This window comes from Plecotus auritus, assembly GCF_963455305.1.
Source record: "Plecotus auritus genome assembly, chromosome: 14".
NCBI lineage: Eukaryota > Metazoa > Chordata > Mammalia > Chiroptera > Vespertilionidae > Plecotus > Plecotus auritus.
In genome coordinates this window covers 5,653,476-5,669,744 of record NC_137780.1, presented here as the reverse complement: position 1 = coordinate 5,669,744, position 16,269 = coordinate 5,653,476, and the positions used below count along the sequence as shown (strand labels likewise).

The 16,269-nt window shown below is 46.6% G+C and overlaps 1 protein-coding gene across 2 annotated transcripts in view; it reads right to left on the bottom strand.

Moving 5' to 3' along the window:
* Positions 1–16,269, bottom strand: part of MTR (5-methyltetrahydrofolate-homocysteine methyltransferase) — a 48,444-nt gene that overhangs the window by 23,151 nt on the left and 9,024 nt on the right. For both annotated transcript variants that reach the window (XM_080651121.1, XM_080651122.1), the window contains 10 exons: positions 14,782–14,888; positions 11,913–11,972; positions 11,127–11,221; positions 9,749–9,849; positions 8,346–8,407; positions 7,271–7,338; positions 6,821–6,900; positions 5,124–5,236; positions 3,605–3,745; positions 2,139–2,324 (listed from right to left, as the gene is read on the bottom strand). In XM_080651121.1, the coding sequence (XP_080507247.1) occupies positions 2,139–2,324; positions 3,605–3,745; positions 5,124–5,236; positions 6,821–6,900; positions 7,271–7,338; positions 8,346–8,407; positions 9,749–9,849; positions 11,127–11,221; positions 11,913–11,972; positions 14,782–14,888 (1,013 nt within the window). The remainder of the gene's footprint in view (positions 1–2,138; positions 2,325–3,604; positions 3,746–5,123; positions 5,237–6,820; positions 6,901–7,270; positions 7,339–8,345; positions 8,408–9,748; positions 9,850–11,126; positions 11,222–11,912; positions 11,973–14,781; positions 14,889–16,269) is intronic.

Sequence of the window (16,269 nt, the reverse complement as noted above, 5' to 3'; positions counted from 1 at the left end):
CCCTTCCTAAACCCAGTGGTAAATTCTCAGTCTCATCTACTAGATCTGCCCACAACTCTTTAAAATAGCTCACCGAACCCTTCTGGAAGCTCCTTCTTACGGAGAAGCCAAGTGAAGCCTCCCTTCTGGTCCCCCTCCTACCGAACAGGCTGCTCCTCCCAACCCCCACGACGGGGCCTCCTTCTCTCTCTGGCCTCAGAGCGACGTCCTCCTGGGTTCTGCCCGGGGCCTCTTCACTGCAGCCACTGAGCTCATTACCTCAGTCTAAACACCATCTGCTTACAGGTAATTCCCCAGTAAGGGAACCCTGCCTTCAAGCCAGGCTTCGCCCATGAAACAGAATCACCTGCACAGCTGGTGCAGCCCAGGTGCCCCATAAACATGGCTTGTCCTTACCCACCCAAGCCTGCTTCTCAGCCTTCCTCCTGGCAACTGCCCTGGGCAAAGACCCCTGAAATTACCCCTGACTCCTCCTCCTTTCACAGCCCACAACCCAAGGCAAATCCCACTGGCTCTACCTTAAAAATACATCTAGAAACAGATGAGCACAGCAAATGCCAGAATTAGAAAATCTAATCCTATCTAATAAAGAGGGAATATGCTAACTGACCATCACTCCGTCACAAAGATGGCTGCACCCACAGCTGAGGCCAAGTTCCCTTAAGGAGCCTTAACGAGCAATCAGCAGTGACCTGAGGCTATGCCCTCCCCGGCCCCCGTGGGGCTTGACAGGGGACCTCAGGCCATGCCCCCCGCCCTGGCATCAGCCTGGGGGACCTCAGGCTGCACCTCCTGCCTTGGCACCAGGCCGGGGGACCTCAGGCCACACACCCCACCTGGCGGCGGCGGGGCTTGATGGGGACCTCAGGCCTCGCCCCTTGCCCCAGCACCAGGCCAGGGGATCTCAGGCCGCACCCCCTGCCCCAGCACCGGGCCAGGGGACCTAAGGCTGCGCCCCCTGCCTAACGGGGCTTGACAGGGGACCTCAGGCCGTGCTCCCCACCCAGCAGGGCTTGACAGGGGATCTCAGGCCATGTCCCACACCTGGTAGGGCTTGACGGGGGACCTCAAGGCACACCCCCCCCATCTGGAGGACCTCAGGCCATGCCCCCCATCCTGGCGCTGGGCCAGCGGACCTGAGGCTACACCCCCTGCCCAGTAGGGCTTGAGAGGGGTGGGACTGGCCAGGTCTGGATCTAGCCCAATGCAGGGGGAGGGGAGGGAGGGTGGCCGGGTCTGGGTCTCATGCGATTTTGAGGCGCATGTAGGTGGGCGGGGACTTGACTCTGGGTCCCCCTTTTAATGTGCATGAATTTCATGCACCGGGCCACTAGTAGGAAGATAAATAAAAAAAAATAGGCAAAACATCTACTATCTGCATAATATGCGTGCCAAAGAGAGAATAACACCATTCAAGGGGACTTCCTACAGAGGGCTGGCTGAGCACTCAACATAAAGGATGACTCATGGCCAGAAGACTTCAGAGCACTGTGGACAGAGAAGTTCCAAGAAGGAACCAGGAAACTGGAGATCAAACCCACAACCTCGGTGTATCAGGACGACACCCTAGCCAACTGAGCTGCCCCGTCAAAGCTATTTGTGATTCTATTATGCTGACCGGGTTTATTTTGTGACTTACAGAAACTCTTCACATAGTAGGGACGTTAACCCACTGCTATTGCTCACGTTGCAAACAGTGCCATGACTTTCGCCAAAGTGTACATTTTTACAGACAGCTCTACCCATTTTCTTTCTGCCTTCCTGAGTTTAGATGAATATTTTCCCATACATTCTCTAGAATTTTGTTTTTTACATTTAGATCTTTAATTGACATAGACTTTATTTTAGTATATGGTGGGAAATGGGGCTCTAACTTTATTTTCTTCCAAACCCATAGCCAGTTTTTCCAATTGCACTTACCGAATAATTCCTTTCTCAACTGAGGTAAAGACTTCATTATATATCAAATGTTCATGTATATAGATACAAATGTATTGTACACGTACATGTACATGTGTGGATACATGGTGTTACAACGTGCGCATGCACACACACATGGCTGTTTTGGACTCAGCTCTCACCACTGCTCTGTCTAGCCTGGGTGACACAATGGAGCTGGGACCAAAGGAATCACTCACCTGTCCCTCTTCGTCAAAGGCCATGACGACCACAGCGGCGCCGAACTTCTTGACCAGCCCGGCCTTCTCCAGGAAGTCAGCCTCCCCGGCCTTCAGGCTGATGCTGTTGACGATGCATTTGCCCTGGCAGCACTTCAGACCGGCCTCGATCACAGCAAAGTTGGAAGAGTCAATGCACAGGGGCACCTGAGGTCACAGGGCAGGAAATCACAGAGCGACAGGTCGCCACACATTCCCTTCCAGGACTCCCAGCCAGCCCCCATTCCTTCCTTGGGGAAACAATAAACAAAGGACAGTGCGACCAGAGACAGGACTGTCAGGCACCTGTTCTTAAAGCCCAAAATACTTGAGGTAGTTCCCGCCTTACATGCAGACCCCACATGCAGTGGACTGGAGCTAGCCAGATGTGGACTTTCAACATGGAGCAGAAACTCTGGGCAGTGGCCTTAATTCTGGCCCTGCTGAGGGCAAGATTGGGCTTCTTGCACGGCGAGATGGAGGGAGATGGGATCTTGGAGGGGAACCCCCTTAATTTTACACCATCAATAAAGCTTTCCACAAAATCCCATCCTCCAAGGGGCCTCAGGAAATTCTTCCCCAGCGGCACCCCAAGAACTCCATTTCCACCTGTAACAGGTGGGCACTCAGGGGGCACCCCACTGATAACAGAAGGGCAGAACCAGAAAAGATTAAGGAAAAAACTACTGTAGCCATCAGAACACTAAGTCACTAATAATGCCCTAAGTTACCTGGGGTCCTTCGCAGCCAACAGGGCACTTTCCATCTTACAATTCACAGGTCAGACTGGGGGCAGCAAGGGGCCACCCACGAAGCCTGGCAAGCTCCGGGGAGGCCTGCATGGCAGCTTTCAAACCCAGAGACCTAACGTGACCGCAGAGGGTGGTCTGAAATGAAAACTGTCTAACTAAAAGCAGTTTGTGGTAGCAGTCACTCCCTGACAAAGGTCCATTTTCACCTTAATAGAGCCTTTTGTCTTTTGGAATGTCAAAGTAATTTCCTGTTTCTGGACCCCTCAAAGCGCAGGTATCACACCAGAGTGGAGACTACAAATCCCCTCCTTGTTACTGTTATCAACAGGAGTGGAATGAATGATTCTGTAAGAAGGGTAAGTATATTCTTCAGAGACATGGAAAGCGAGTTTTCAGTTTACCCAGGAAGCGGGTTTTCCGTTTATCCAGATATCAGAGGAAACAAACAATTCCTCTGACCAATTCCAGAAGCCTTGAAAACAGCCAAGCTGAAGTCACATCTCTCTTAGAAGCCTGGCTTGTATCATAAGCTAACATTGAGCGAGAAAACTGACCATCAGAAACCTCGGGGTTTTTGACATGGGAAAACAGAAAACCAGTGTATGAGATGACAGATCAATGGGACAAACGATGAAGTTGAATGAGTGACAGAGCAAGACACACACATTCCCTTGACAAATAAAGATTGGGTACCACCTTGGCAATGTCAGGCTCGGAAGCAATGAGTTTGCAAAATCGGGCCATTGCGCTTGGACCATCCAGCATGCCGTCATCCATGTTGATGTCCAACACCTGGGCCCCCATTTCCACCTGCCCTTTGGCAACAGTCAGTGCTGCCTGGGAAAGAATGCAAGAGGAAGCAGCATGAGGACAGGTGAGTCAGAGGAGGCAACAAAGGAATCCCCCGCCATCCCCAACAGTCCTTCAGGGTTACGCTCGACCCACTGGCCAGCCTCCCTGACTCTAGGCCTACTCTCCTCCCATCAGTCACCGGAGATTAACCTTAAACTCTCTCCCATCGCCTCATTTCACTACCCAGAATCCACTGAGGCCACTTTCCTGCCATAAAGAATCTAAACTCGGCCTGGAGTTGGGGCCCTCTGTGACCTGAACTAATATGACCACAGGATGGTCACAAAAAAACAAAACATAAATAGAAACATTGCCAACTGAAGACCGTGCACACTATGAAGGTCACGAGGATTCGGAAGGGAGCACAGCTGAACAAGCCTATGGGACACCCAGGAAGGGAAGGCATTTGGGGCCTAAGTGGAGACACTGAATGACAACCTGCAGTGTGGATTTTTATCCCGGATACAAAAGGTCGCCTGTGGGAGCTTCTGAACTGGAGAGGACCATGACAGAGGCCCACGTGGCCGTGAGCAGTAGTGGAAGGAAGGGAAGAAGGCTGACGGGAACTGTCAGGAACCAGGTATCCAGGCCACAGAGGGAGGCCCTGGAGGAAAAATCAATAGATCCAGAGAGGATGATAAAGGGGCCCTTCTTTATGATTAAAACAAAATCTACTTTGGTAGTGGTTCCTGGAAGATCTATTTCCTAAAAGTTGCAAAACCTCAAGTGAGAGAATTTTGAGGATAAGTCATCATTAAAGCCCAGACTTCCATTTTAAACTTCATATTTGCGTACGAAAAATACTCCATCCAAATGTTTCGGGTTGGTTCTGGTTGGATTACATTTTGCTCATCCTCAGAGGGATCAGCTTAAAAGCACTCTGGCTAAATGATCATGTGACCGTCTCAAGGCAGGCCTATTCTTTGTGTTTGCGTATGTATTTCAGTCTGCAGCTAATAGAATCAATACCTCCTTAATCACTGCCTGATGTGCTCGTGGGGACTTCAAATTTTCTTGGCTTTCACTTTCCCCACAAAGATTTGTGAGAAACGAAAATGAAGAGTATTCACAAAATTTTAAACTTATTTCCCAATTAACAGCAAAAGCTAGAACCGGGTCCCTCCCATCTCATCCCACTTCATGACCCAAGTGCAGTGCTTTCTGACAAATAACAAGCGCAGCTTGGATTTTTCGAGCCTTCATCCTCCTACCCGCCCAGCCCACTGCAAACACGTCACAGTTCTTCTCACACTTCCCAGCAGCTCGGCTAATAACCGATCAAACGCTATCAAAAGCTGTTTCGTTTACTTGCTATCTAACCACAAACATGGCAGATGCCTCAGAGTCGCACTGAGATGCTCACTTCATAGTTTCCTGCCATGATGAGCTTAGCGAAGTTCCGAGATCCCGCCACGTTACAGCGCTCTCCAATGTTAACAAAGTTGGTGTAGGGTCCAATCCTGAAGGGCTCGAGACCTTAAAAGGAGAAGCACTTTGAAAAATTTCTGAAAATGACTCTGTTGACATGAGACAGGCGGAACACAAATGTCTTCCTAAGAAAGTAAAACGTTTCTGTGCCGTAGCCCGTGGGGTAAGACAGGAGATGAGACGTGGAAACAGGACCAGCACCTTCTCCAAGGAAATTAAACTGTATGTTGCAGCTGCATTTACAACCAGACATTCAAGTAAGAAATACTTCGGGACTTTAAACTGCAAATTCCTCTAAAGAGCTGAATCATACCAGCTCTGACAAGCGAGAAAAAAATGCCATCATGTCCCTGTTTGATCAAGAGCCTGGGGCAGACGCCATGCTGTCAGAATCACCAGGACTGCTCCGCACTGTGCACAGACGGCAGCTCCACAGGTGGTCACGGAGACAGCAGCTGGAAGCCATCCTCTGGCTTTACCGTCTCTTCGATCCAAGTCCAAGGGCCAGCACGCAGCCAGCAAGGCTGCCCGGGGCCAGGAAGAGCCCAGGCTGAGGCCTGTGAGACAGGAGGTTCTCCTGGGCAGGCTCACACTCAGGAGCTGACTGTGGGCACAGCCACTTGGGGCTTCTGCCCCTTTATTTATTTGCCAAGGGGTAACAACATCTGCCCTGCGATAGGCCAACTTAGGGGCGACACTGGATAATAAATACAAATATACTACACTGAGGGAAAAGCAACACACAGTATGAAGTACCACTACAACAAAGGTCTTGAACTGTTGTGCTCTACTCATATTTACTGTGTCAGGAGAGGGGGTCTCACTGAGGGGTTACAGGCGGCTCTGGGGACAGCCAGCCCCAGGTTCAAGCCCTTCCCAGCCTCTCAGTGAACAACTCGGGTGACTTTTCACAGCCTCTGAGCTTATGAAACAAAGTCAGTACAAGTATCTGTCCCATGTTACTGTAAAAATGAGACTAGATACATTGACAAACATAAAGTTAGACCAACAATCATAGCTTTTGTGGTTAATACAATGGCTTTTGAGTCCTTTGCCCAAGCACTGGCTGAAGAAGAGACAGATACGAAGGAGGAAAATAACGAATACAGATGAGCATTTGTTCACCAACTGGGACCATTTCATCCTAGTTTGGGCTTGTGATTCTCTTTCCACTGATAATGACCTTGACAGCCTCGTCCCCACCCCTGCCAGCCTCAGGGGATCCCTGGTCCCAGGTCAAGCCCTGAGGCTACAGGGCAGGCAGCAGGGCACAGCTTTACACGCTAAGGAGATCCTGCATCAGGGCCCTAAAAGCATCTCGCACAAAGCACTTCTGATCTGTTATGAATGTGAAGTGGCTGATTTTCAAACTGCATTCTTCACAAGTATGCAATTTATAAAGAACAACTAAAAAGATTATGTTTGATGTCATTCTTTTAAAATCTAATTGAAGATTATTTTTAAAGCAATTTAGAGACAGCACAAGAAATTCAAATCAGAAGATTCTTTCATTCTTACACATAAATTCTTTTCAAAAATCACATCTAAATAGTTTTCTTCTTGTTACCAAAACATTGAAACAAGAAGAGAACCATTTCTGAAATCATAACAAACCACGTCTGGATCACTCACCGGACAGTAACATATGCCCTTCAAACACTGTGGCAGGTGGAACTCGAGGCTTATAGTTTTTCACAGCTTCAGCAATTTCCCTGAGTTAAAAGAGAAAACACTATGCCCATTAATTCAGGATAAAATAAAATTAAACTAATTTTCGGCTATGAAATTAAGTCTATTTAGCACAATTATGCACGTAATTACATACCTAGTTCCAAATGTGCAGCAGCAATTACACCTCGTTTTCTCAGTCGAGCAGGAAATGAACTGCTAAACCTAGCTTTTCTGAACCTGCCTAGTCTGCTGTGTGTGGCTGAGTTGTGCGCCTTAGTTACCTCTTTAAAGTCCCTATCTCCAACCACAGCCACAGGTGGAGGAGCGGGGAGTTAGGACCCAACACATGAATCTGAAGAGGACACAATTCATGCCACGCCAAAAGGAAAAATATTTAGAGGTGATTATTACCTGATGTGATCTGGTGTGGTACCACAGCATCCACCAACGACATTGACCAAGCCATCCATAGCAAAGCCCTGCATTCAGGCAAAGAAAGCTCTAGGGAGTTCATCTGAATTCTAAACTCACCACTACCCACTCAGCAGAAAAAATCCTACATTTCCTAAATAACCAACTTTATATTAAAAAGAGAGCTAGAAACACTTAACTCTAGATAAAGAGCTTTTAATGACCCAGGTATTACATTAAAACAGTTCAGATACTATGAAATCCTTTATCCCATTTAAAATGTAATGTTTATTTGCTTATCTGATCATAATAAAGATTTTTTGCCCATATGCTACACTGAATATGAACTAGATAATGCATTTTCAAATAGCACAACGTTTTTTAATTTAAATTAATTAAAAATTTTAAAGAACTAAAAATTCAGTTCCTCAGTCACAATAGCCACATTTCAAGTCCTCCAACAACCCCAGGTGGTAACGGCTGCATACAGGTCAGTGTGGGTCTGGGGTTTAACCACAGGCTAGTGTGCAGGACAAGAGGGGAAGTCGAGCAACTGAGAAGTCTGAACACTGACGAGAGAACCTACGTAAGGTATTAAAGTTTTAAGAATTAAGCCAGAAATTGTTTAGGAGAGATGTCAGTGAGCCAGAAGCTACAGATTCAAGAAACGAGGAAAAGACCGGGGTTAGTCATAGGGTGGGTGGTGGGTAGTATGGGCTCATGACCTAGGTAGTGGGTAGTATAGGATTCCCAGACAGAAGATATATGGGAGGGAAGGAGAATGGGGAGAGGGGGTGACCATGGGCAGTAAGGAGTCTTGGGAGGGCTGTAGGAGAGTCCAATAGCTTCAGTTGGGCCTCACTGGGAATTTCCCAACAGCCACCAGTACCATCTGGGGAGGAGGAGTCTGACAGCCAGCCACTCCCTCCACCGCCACCATCTTAAATCGGAATAACTAAGCTTTTGTTCATTATAAACTGGAATTTATTTAGGAAAAAAATCTGCTTCTACATATTCTAAATCTAAAATGTCATTTTCCTATCTCTTAACAACCAAGTGAAAGAGGACTCCTGACCTTTAAGTGCACGGCCATCATGCTCGGAGTTTCATCGTAGTCACCAAAGGTGTTGGGAAGACCTGAGAAAGGGTATTGCGACCATTACTGTATTTATAAAGGCTTTAGGTTAAAGTGTTAGGACATTTTATATTTAAATTAAATGGAGCATTACAATTAAATGCTTGCAAACACAAATAATTCCTAATATTAAACACAGTAAATAAAGACACCACACCAAAAACGGAAGTCACAGAGGAAGGTAAACATCCACCCTTTCTTTTCCATTTGAAAGGAAAGCATCACTGCTGTGTGGGACAGAGTCCCCCACTCGCTGCCACCTTCCCATAAAGGAAAGTCATTCGTTACCCAGCTGCTGGGATGAGGGTGGGGGGAGTACTATGCCCTTGAAGCTAATGAGCACCAGACATGCCATTAAAAACCCAAAACACAACCAGTCTGCTTCCAAATAACTTCTCCCAAGAAAGACTTTAGTATGTAATTATCCAATGTCCTATTTTATCTCTTATCTCCTTCCAGTTATCTTGCTCTTAGTAAGAAATAAAACTTATTGTGGGTTAAAATGTATGCATTTGGAGAAAAAAAATGCTGGGAAATGATTTTTAGTCCTAAGTAGCTAAGCAGTACTCAAAAACATTCACCAGGGCCCTGGCCGGTTTGGCTCAGTGGATAGAGTGTCAGCCTGCAGACTGAAGGGTCCCTGGTTCAATTCTGGTAAAAGGGCACATGCCCAGGTTGTGGGCTCGATCCCCAATAGGGTGCATGCAGGAAACAGCCAATCAATGATTCTCTCTCATCACTGATGTTTCTATCTCCCTCTCCCTCTCCCTTCCTCTCTGACATTAATAAAAATATATTAAAAAACAAAACAAAAAACAGTCACCAGGAAATCTGGCTAACCCAAATGAATTACCATTATGTCACTGGGTAGTCTGACAATTATCTACAAATCTCTTGGAAATTTTTATATACAGTAAACTAGAAGTCCTAACTTTTAGAAAGGAAAGAGGTAATAAGACACAGGCTCTCCGCCTGCTCTTTGTGAACACAGTGACAAAGGAGAAGCGGGCTCCCTCTCCCGCTCTGCGCTCCTCACTGGCCCCCCTCCACGTGGAAGCAAGCACTGTCACCCAAAGCAAGGCTCTGGTCAGTGACAGGACGAGCCTGCACTCCTCCAAGTTCTGTCCAATTCTGAAGCTTGCAGGCTGCGCCAAACCGTTCGTTCAAGTCTAAAGAAAAACAGTGGTCTAGATCCAGATACTCTCCATTTAGAAAAATCCTACCAAGTGTTAACTATATACACCGAGATCTACAAAACAAACTCCTTTATCAAGATCTGTTACCCTACCATACATGTCCGTGTATCTGGATTTCCCCCTGTGCAGTTCCCTGGAAGTACACACCTGCGTTGGGATAGCAGAGGACATAGGCTGTTGTACATTTTCCAATTGTTTCAATAAAAGGTCTCATTTCAGCTGCGCCCAGAGCACAATTTAATCCGATGCTGTAAAAACACAAAGAAGTTAACAGGAGCATCCTCTTCTTTTTTTTTTTTTTTTAATATATTTTATTGATTTTTTACAGAGAGGAAGGAAGAGTGATAGATAGTCAGAAACATCGATGAGAGAGAAACATCGACCAGCTGCCTCCTGCACACCTCCCACTGGGGATGTGCCTGCAACCAAGGTACATGCCCTTGACCGGAATCGAACCTGGGACCTTTCAGTCCGCAGGCTGACGCTCTATCCACTGAGCCAAACCGGCCAGGGCCAGGAGCATCCTCTTCTATTCAGAACATTGATGCGCAGAATACAGGAATATACCTAAAACCAAGCAGGTATAAATCCCCGATTCAAAGCACCTTTATGCAGCTGCAAACAAAGCCACATCAATACTATGTTTAGTGCTTGTGTTCAGCAACTGAAACGGGGTGGGAGGGTTCAGAGCCAGTCACCCCAAGGTGCGCTTCTGTGCGATGTGGATTGTTTTCTTTTTGACCCACATACATGTCAGGACTAACATGTTTACTAAGCATCTGCTCTTGTCATCATCCCGAAATGAACATCGGAAGCCCCGGGCACCTGGGCTCACCCCCAGCTCAGAGTATCTTCTGTGCCCGTTTCCTTTCTGTCTCTGACTCGCTCACGCACGCACGCGGGGTTCGGGGTTCCCACATATACGTATGTATTAAATATGGTCATTTTCTCTTGCTAACCTGTCTCATGTCTGTTTGATTATTAGACCAGCCAGAATCTTGAGGGTAGAGAGGAACATCAGCCTGGGCTGGCAAGAGAAGGCAGGTTCCCCAAAGAGGACTCTCAAGGTGAGTCTTAAAGGCTAACAAGAAGCCGGGAGAGAGGGAGAGAGGGAGAGGATGAGTGGGGAGAGCAAGAGAGACACCCAGAGAGACAGACAGAGAGACAGAGACAGAGAGAATGACAGAGAGGGTGAGCACAGCTTCTGGACAGAAGAAATGAAATGAATAGCATGTTTATGGAGAAGGCACAGGAGGAAAAGCATCTATTCTGAGAGCTTCCATTCACTCACAGTGTGTAATTTAACCCATTATGCTTTTTTAAAAAGATTATGTTAAAATAGAATGAAAAAGCCATGTTAATTTTAAAGATAAAAACCTGAGCTTTAAAATCCCCATCTTATTCCAAGCTAGACTGCTCCTGGGTGTCCCGTAAATGGGGAACAACCAACAGGCACAACCTGATACCAGAAGGGAGGACCCCCGCCCCCCAAAAGGGATGGAGGCGGGAAGGAACACTGACTCACCAGAGTGGGTCTGCGTGCGACACACTGATGACAAACGCCTCCCCTGTCTGTCCAGAAAGCGTCCGCCCACTTTTATCGACAATTGTTCCCGAAATCTGAATTAACAAAGCAAATTCAGTCAACAGTACAGACGCGAATGAAGAGCTCAGTCACAAGGCCAGAATACGGGGAGCAAGCTGACTTCCTGTGCTCCTTGACGGGGAAGAGAAGGGTGGGACTCACAGGCAGCACTTTCCGCAACAGTCAGAACAGAGATGCCGAGCGAGTGGGAGCTGGGGAGCCAGGGAAGCAAGGAAAAGGGAGGCAAAAGCCATGAGCAGAGCAGCGTCAGAACTCGCACATCCAGTCTCCCTGGAGAAGCCTTCCCCTGAGCCTCCTGCTGTGCCACGGCCCTAGTTTGGATTCCATTTTATTCTCTCCAAGGAACCCTCTGGGGTGGGTCTGCCTATTGATTAATAAATTGGCAATCTGCTGTCTTCAGTGCGGGGAAACGTCACAGCCAGCATGCAAGGCCACCCGCCTCCCTCAGGGCCCTAACGGGAGTGCGTCCCTAAGCCTCTGGCTCCAGGAGACAACTCAGCCAGACCGCTTTGCCTCCCATCAACCACTTCTAGAACCATTTTCTTTGTCTCAAGGTGGTAGTAGGAGGGAGGTGAACAGAAAACTTCAAGTAAGTGGTTCCTAAAAGACACTATCAGTAGTTCTGTGCAAGAAAAAACAACAACAAAAAACCCTACCCTCGAATGACAGTATTAATAAAAAACAAAATCAACACTTTAGACTTACAAAGATGGGCCGGGGAGCATACGTCTCTTCAAAAAGGTTCTGGAGTGCAAACAAGGCTGCCTGTCAGGGAAAGAAAACATCCGTGGGTTCCAAGGTGGCTGCAGAGGAGGCGGGAGCTCCGCTCACCGGCTCCGGGCCCCAGACGGGACTTACAGCTCAATTACAGAGCAATCAACCCGAATAAGCCACGGAAGGGAGCTGAACTGAAACATCATAACCAAGGATTTACAGAGGAAGCCACAGAGACTGGGAGGAAGGGCCAGCCCCCACACCCAGGTGCAGGCAGCGGCAGCTGAGAAGCTGGAGGGATCCCCAACCCAGAGCAACAGACATGGGATGAGCAGCCCACGTGGCACCTGGTGGTGAAATCAGTGGGGATTCGGTCTACCTGGAACACCCAGATGCCACCTTCCCAGGGACGAGCACTCCTGTCGCTTCCGCCCTGGAGTGGGGCGGGCACTACCACCTGGTACCCGACCGCTGGCGAGGCCCCTCTGCATTACTCCTGCAGAGGGGGGTCTGCTGGCTGCACCCACAAGTGCACCTCCTTTTCTGGGGAGGCTTTGGACAGTTGCCAGATGGGAGGGGTGTTTGGGAATGGGTGAAAAAGGTGAAGGATTAAGTACAAATTGTTAGTTACATAATAGTCTTTTTTTTTTTAATTCTGAATCTATGGTCTTACTTCCAAAACATTTAAACAATTAAACATTTCATGAAATGTAAAGTACTAGGGATAAAAAGAGACCTTTTTTAAATCCTTACCTTGGAATGGGGAGTGCCCTTGCAAATATAATTCCCTCCCCACAAAACATACACACACACACACACACACACACACACACACACACACAAAAAAAAAAGCTAGAATCTGTAAATCCAACCATACAAAATTAAAATTCTCTTATACCATTATAAAGCTAAATCAGCCCTAGCTGGTGTGGCTCAGTGGATAGAGCGTCAGCCTGTGGACTAAAGGGTCCCAGGTTTGATTCAGATCAAGGGCACATGCCAGGTTGCAGGCTCGATCCCCAGTAGGGGGCGTGCAGGAGGCAGCCGATCAATGGTTCTCTCCCATCATTGATGTTTCTCTCTCTCTCTCTCTCTTTCTAGCTTCCTCTCTGAAATCAATGAAGATATTTTAAAAAAACGAAATAAAAAAAACAACACAACTATATGACCATCACCACCACATAGAAAGTCAAACGCCAAACTGGAGACAATATTAGCTACTCATCACTGTCAAGGTTGATTTCCTTAGGGAAAGACAATAAAAAAGACCCAAAGTCCAACAGAAATAAGGCATAGAACACACATCACAGGAGAGAAAATGTCAACGGTTGTAAAACTTTAAAAAGATGCTCTATTTCATTTCTAGTCAGAAAAATACAAAATGAAAACTATAGCAGAGAAGCATTTTTTATCCATCAAATTGGAGGAGATCCAAAAGTGTAACAATAGATGGTGTTAGCCAGGGTGTGAGAACCCAGCGCTGCTAGCTGACAGGGGTTTAAAAGAGCACATCTCCAGGAGACTAACTTGACACTAAAGATTAAAACTAACAATGTGCAATCCCCTGACCTGGCGATGTCACTTGCAGCGAGCTATCTGCTAGATACCCTGTGCAAACACATCAGGTATGAATGGATGGTCGCCAGATGGGAGGGAGTTGTGGGGATGAGGAAGAAAGGTGAAGGGGTTAAGAAGCACAACCTGGCAGTTATAAAAGAGTAACCAGGATGTCAAGTGCAGTCCAGGGCACACAGTCAGTAATATTTTAATAACTGTGTACGGTGCCAGGTGGGGCACTAGACTTAATGAGGGGATCACTGTGTAAGTTACATAAGTGTCTACTCACTATATTGTACATCTGAAATATTATAATGTATGTCAACTGTAATTGAAAAATTAAACAAGCAAGCAAACAAACAAGAAACACAGGCATAAGGACATTTACTTTTCACTCCATATACCTATGTACCTTGGCACACATGTAAGGAATACAAACCCCCATGCTGATACCTGTCAGGACTCCACACTGGTGACAGTAGTTGTCACCAAGAAATAGGAGGTGGAGGGTATTACTTTTTTTTTTTTTAAATATATTTTATTGATTTTTTACAGAGAGGAAGGGAGAGGGATAGAGAGCTAGAAACATCGATGCGAGAGAAACATCGATCAGCTGCCTCCCGCACACCTCCCACTGGGGATGTGCCCGCAACCAATGTACATGTCCTTGACCGGAATCGAACCCGGGACCCTTCAGTCCGCAGGCCGATACTCTATCCACTGAGCCAAACCAGTTTCGGCGGAGGGTATTACTTTTTACTACATACATTTATGACTCTTTTGAATTTAGAATCATGTGTATGTACTTATTACCTATGCATAAATGCATAGAGTTGCTATACATGAAAATATTTACTTTCATAATTTAAAATAAATTTCTTTTAAAAAAGTTTAAAAGATAACCTTTTGAAGTTTTATTCATGCTACTGGCCTCAGAAATAGTCAAGAATAAAATGGAACAAAGGAATTTCATTTAACTTTAAAAATAGCTATCACTGCCCTAGTTGGCTTGCTCAGTGGATAGAGTGTCGACCTGCAGATTGAAGGGTCCCAGGTTCGATTCTGGTCAAGGGCACATGCTTGGGTTGCGGGCTCGATCCCCAGTAGGGGGTATGCAAGAGGCAGCTGATCAATGATTCTTTCTCATTGATGTTTCTATGTATCTCTCCCTATAGCTTCCTCTCTGAAATCAATAAAAATATTCTTTTAAAAAATAGCTATCATTGTCTTCTCACTACACTAGGGATTCACCACAGCCCCCCCTTCCCCCCCGCCCCCCGTCTCTTTTCCTCCCTTAACTCACCTTGGCATTGGCAGTATCAAAAATAGTTTCAACGAGTAAGATATCGACCCCACCATCTAGGAGCCCTTGGGCCTGCTCTTTGTATGCCTCAACGAGCTCATCAAAAGCTGCAAAAAATAAATCACACCCAGGACATCAGTCAATATCCCCTGAACGGCCTGGACATGCTGAGTTTGGGCCTAGCACCTGTGAACTAAATACTGCTGGTTTATGACGGATAATTTAACGACAGTGCCACCTTTTGTAAGAAACCAAATGCAGCCCTGACTGGTTTGGCTCAGTGGATAGAGCGTCGGCCTGCAGACTGAAGGGTCCCAGGTTCGATTCCAGTCAGGGGCATGTACCTTGGTTGCGGGCACATCCCCAGTAGGGGGTGTGCAGGAGGCAGCTGATCCGTGTTTCTCTCTCATTGATGTTTCTAACTATCCTCCTCCCTTCCTCTCTGTAAAAAATCAATTAAGTTAAAAAAAAAAAAAAAAGAAACCAAACGCAGAAATATGGCAGTGATGGAAGTTAAACCAGTACACGGAACACAGTTGCTCCTAAACACTTGCGCGAGGTCTGCACGTCCCACGTGTGAGCCGAGAAAGAGTGAGCACGCGGGAAGCCAGGATTTCCTGAGCCCTGGACCTACTTTAGAGATCTCTAGGGCAGGTTGTTCTTTCCAGGGATGGCTTTGATCAATTCACAGGGATGAGTGTGAGGAGTAACCACAGGGTGAGTCACAGCCTCTCACTCTCCGTGGGAAAATAAAAGGCTGCAGTTCTGTGGCTTTGGCTCCTGCCCTCTGACACCAACTCTGTCAGAGAAAACACCTGCCTGATGGGCAATTTCAATCTCAAACAAAAGTGTCCAATCACGCCTGGGTAACATTTTTGTCAAGAAACAACTTGAGTTCTCTATTTCCTACTGAGAGGCCATCCCTCTCCCCATTTCACTTCCCAACCAAAAGAGAAGATGCTCAGCCACTCAGCAGAGAGGCCTGAACAGCGAGTTACGCCGCTGTCCGCGTCCTTCACCTTCCACAGCACGAGAGAAAGGAAGAAGGAGCTCCTCACCGTCACGCTGAGACCGAGCATCAGAGGGAGCCACCCTGGTGACCACGTGTGGAAGCACAAACCACTTGTCTGAACTTGTCAACTACACATAACCCATCACCATTCATCATATCATGACTATGCAGCTCTGAAAGTTCCATTGTTTGTTTTTAGTAGTCTCATGCTTAAGAAATTCACCTAGATTTCTTAAGATGTTCTTGTAAAATCTCAAAGCAAGTATGTGTATATATGATAGTTTATCATTTTTGTGATGCTAATATGTTTAATTAGTGACCTGGTGCACGAAACTCATGCACATTAAAAGGGGATTAATTAGAGGAAATAATTTAATATTGCTATTTGCCCTTTCTCCATAATAGAAGTGTCAGAGATGAAAGAAAATTAGTAAAATGTATATAAAAACCTTCCTCCTGTCAGAGTCTGGGGCTCA